General features: G+C 37.7%; 1 protein-coding gene across 1 annotated transcript; it reads left to right on the forward strand.

Moving 5' to 3' along the window:
* Positions 1-2,300: 2,300 nt before the first annotated feature.
* On the forward strand, positions 2,301-3,245 carry LOC100664604 (olfactory receptor 5B3-like). Its single transcript, XM_003421411.3, has one exon. The coding sequence runs from the start codon at positions 2,301-2,303 to the stop codon at positions 3,243-3,245; it is 945 nt and encodes a 314-aa protein (XP_003421459.2).
* The last annotated feature ends 405 nt before the right edge of the window (positions 3,246-3,650 follow it).

Below are 3,650 nucleotides of genomic sequence, written 5' to 3' on the forward strand. Positions count from 1 at the left end.
CTAGCTATGTAATAGTAAAACTCAGCATGACTTCTTGAAACTCAATGGTAAAATGGAAATAATAATACCACATCAATTTCAAAGTTATTCTGAGGGTTAATTGAAACAATATGTGTTTATATACATATATTATCATTGGTTGCTGAGAATAATATATTCTTAAAGTGATTATGTGTTAAAGGTTGGCAGACATAAGACTTTAATAAGCCAGGCATGTAAAGTGAAGCTGTGAAAGGATTAGGAAGAAGATGGTAGAGAGTCCTTAGCAGTAGATGGGTGTCCTACCCAAGACTTCAAATTCAAACAAAAAATATAAAATATTGTGCCCACACACGAACAGATCCAAATAAAAAATTTGAAGACATGGAACATGCCACAGAACAGATATGCAGGCAAAATGCACCTATAATCTATGAGTTTTCAGACTTTGATCTCTGTGATTCAGCTATGGGATGACATTAATACGAGAAAGAATGAGTTTAGGAAAATGGTACTCATGCTAAAATACAGATTTCAACAAATAAATTAAATAAAAGGATCACTCACAGAAATACTGGCACAGCCCACATGTGTACTTGGGGGCACTGAGAAACACTAGGGGGTTAGAATATCTCAGTGGACTCAGCGTGTGAGGAAAGGCAAGTAGATGAGTGAGGCTATGAGATGTTAAAAACTTATGCACATTTTAGAGACTCATGTCTTTTTTAAGACCAACATAAAGGTCATCATTACATCCTAATATTATGCCTAATGTTAGACCTAACACTAACATTAATCGAAGTATTGCATTGGGCAAATCTCTGCAAAAGATCTCTTTAAAGTCTTAAAAAGCAAAGATGTCATTTTGATGATTACGGTTCACCTGACCCAAGCCTTGGTAATTTCAATCACATCATGTTGCATGTAGAAACTGGACAATAAAAAAAGAAGACCAAAGAATTGACGCATTTGAATTACTGTGTTGTTGAAGAATATTGAATATGGCATGGATTGCCAGAAAAAAGAACAAACCTGCCTTGGAGAAAGTACAGCCAGAATGCTCCCTAGAAGGGATGATAGACAGCCTTCATCTTGCTTACTTTGGACACGTCATCAAAAGGGACCAATTGCTAGAGAAACACTCATGCTTGGTAAAGTATAGGGTTCAAAAACGAGGGAGACTCTCAATGATATGGATTGACAAAGTTGCTGCAACAATTGGCTCAAACATAACGTACAAGTGTGAGGATTATGCAGGACCAGGAAACATTTCTTACAGTTATATGTAAGGTTGCTATGAGTCAGAGACAGCCCGACAGCACCTAACAACAACAACACTAATCAGGCTATTTGAACACCCAACTCTACTCATTGTCTTTTATGCATTATCTCATCTAATTCTCAAAATAATACCTTGAAGTAAGTCTCACTACCATGTTTATTTTACAGATAGAGGATATGGGGCTCTAAGAAGTTAGGTTAGGACCAATGACCACTAGGTAGTGAATGATAGAGCTGATGTTGAATACATACGCACCTTTTCACAGTGTGGAACCTCTATTCCCAATGCTGTATCTTCAGTTCAGAATTGTCTTTGCTGGTCCTACATGTCTCTCCTGCTGCAGTTGTAGCACCATATCTACTATCTATATATCTCTTAGTTATTTCACTGTGTTATCTCAAGCATAGGGCTTGGACCAATGGAGACAATCAGTAATTTTAAGTTGATTTAAATTCAATTTGATTTAATATCAGTTACAACAATTGAGAATACCTGTGCTTGGAACCTAAGCATGGCTTTGCCAGTGAATATTTCTGTAAACTTAAATAAATTACTCAGCCTTTTGTGCTTCATAAATTAAATGGGGATAACAATAAATCAACCTCATAGGGTTGTTGAAAGGAATATGTGAATATGCATATAAAATGTCTGGAGCAGTGTGGGCATGTATACAACATAAAAGTTTTCATTAGGCTTTGGAAAACAGAGTTCGAAGTTTATATCATTCCAGACATGACATCTTGGCCAAGTTATTACCTTTGCTACAGTTCAGAGTAAGAATTAGTAAAACTTAGGGGGACATTCCAAAAAGATCTTTCGGCTGTAACAGCTAGCGACTGCGTAGTTAACTTATGCACTAAATTTCATTGTCAAGCCAATGCTTAATGTATAGAGGCTATTGAAATACAAATTATTGCTGTAATGAGATAATGCACATAGTATTTATACAATTCAATTTCACTACAATCTCTTTTCTGTTTAACACTCTTCTTTTATTCCTCATTGACACAGCGTATCTCTTGATTCCCAAACAACATCAATGGAGAACAGAACAGAAGTGACTCACTTCATCCTGCTAGGACTAACAAATGCCCTGGAGCTTCAGTTCTCCCTCTTTATAATGTTCACTCTTATTTACCTCATCAACGTGCTTGGGAACCTAGGTATGATTGGGTTAATTTTGTTGGACTTTCGTCTCCACACTCCCATGTATTTTTTCCTCAGCAACTTGTCTCTGGTGGACCTTTGTTACTCCTCAGCTGTCACTCCCACGGTGTTGGCTGGATTCCTTACAGGAGACAATGTCATCTCCTACAATTCATGTGCTACTCAGGTGTTCTTTTTTGCAGTATTTATTACTGTGGAAAATTTCCTGTTGGCCTCAATGGCCTATGACCGCTACGCAGCTGTGTGTAAACCCCTACATTACAACAGCACCATAACAACAAGTCTGTGTGCACGTCTGGCTATAGGTTCCTATGTTGGTGGTTTCCTGAATGGCTCTATTCACACTGGGGATACATTTCGTCTATCCTTCTGTATGCCCAATGTGGTCCATCACTTTTTCTGTGATCTTCCAGCAGTCATCTTTCTCTCTTGCTCAGATAGACATGTTAGTGAGATGGTTCTTATTTTTGTGGTGAGCTTCAATATCTTTTCTGCTCTTCTGGTTATCTTGATATCCTACCTGTTCATATTTATTAACATCCTAAAGATGCGCTCAGCTGAAGGATATCGAAAGGCTTTATCCACCTGTGCTTCCCACCTCACTGCAGTCTTTATCTTTTATGGGACAGGCATCTTCATGTACGCACAGCCCAGTTCCAGTCATTCTATGGACACAGACAAAATGGCATCTGTGTTCTATACTATGATCATCCCCATGTTGAACCCTCTGGTCTACAGCCTGAGGAACAAGGATGTCAAAAGTGCATTCAAGAAGGTTATTGAGAAGGCTAAATTGTCTCTAGGCTTAACTTTTTAATATAGTAGATTTCATAACAACCTAGTTTATTCCCCTCAGGTCTTATCTGTTCAAGAGCTAACACTAAGGCCTTCAATGCACTTAATTTCTAAGGTGATGCTCTTACATCCTCCAAAGTCTGTTGTCTAGAAAAAAGAAAACAGTATGTCTGGAAATGTAATACATTAATGAGAATGGCTAGGGTAGAACTTAAGGGTACGTGGGTTTTGCATTTCAAACACAATTTTAATGACACTTGATTTATTCACATGTTCTCTACCATATGCAGGTACAAGCATATATGTCCTACCAGCCACACAAAAGTCCATAGATAGAAGCATGTGCAATGACCCTATGTGGGCACTTACACAGAATAATGGGGATTTTTGTAAATTATGTTAATGATGTCACCAGTTTTTAATAAAA

Source organism: Loxodonta africana, chromosome 7 (assembly GCF_030014295.1).
Source record: "Loxodonta africana isolate mLoxAfr1 chromosome 7, mLoxAfr1.hap2, whole genome shotgun sequence".
NCBI lineage: Eukaryota > Metazoa > Chordata > Mammalia > Proboscidea > Elephantidae > Loxodonta > Loxodonta africana.

What these genes read in the sequence shown, in the direction of transcription:
- LOC100664604 (XM_003421411.3), top strand. Translation starts at nt 2,301, where the DNA reads ATGGAGAACAGAACAGAAGTGACTCACTTCATCCTGCTAGGACTAACA.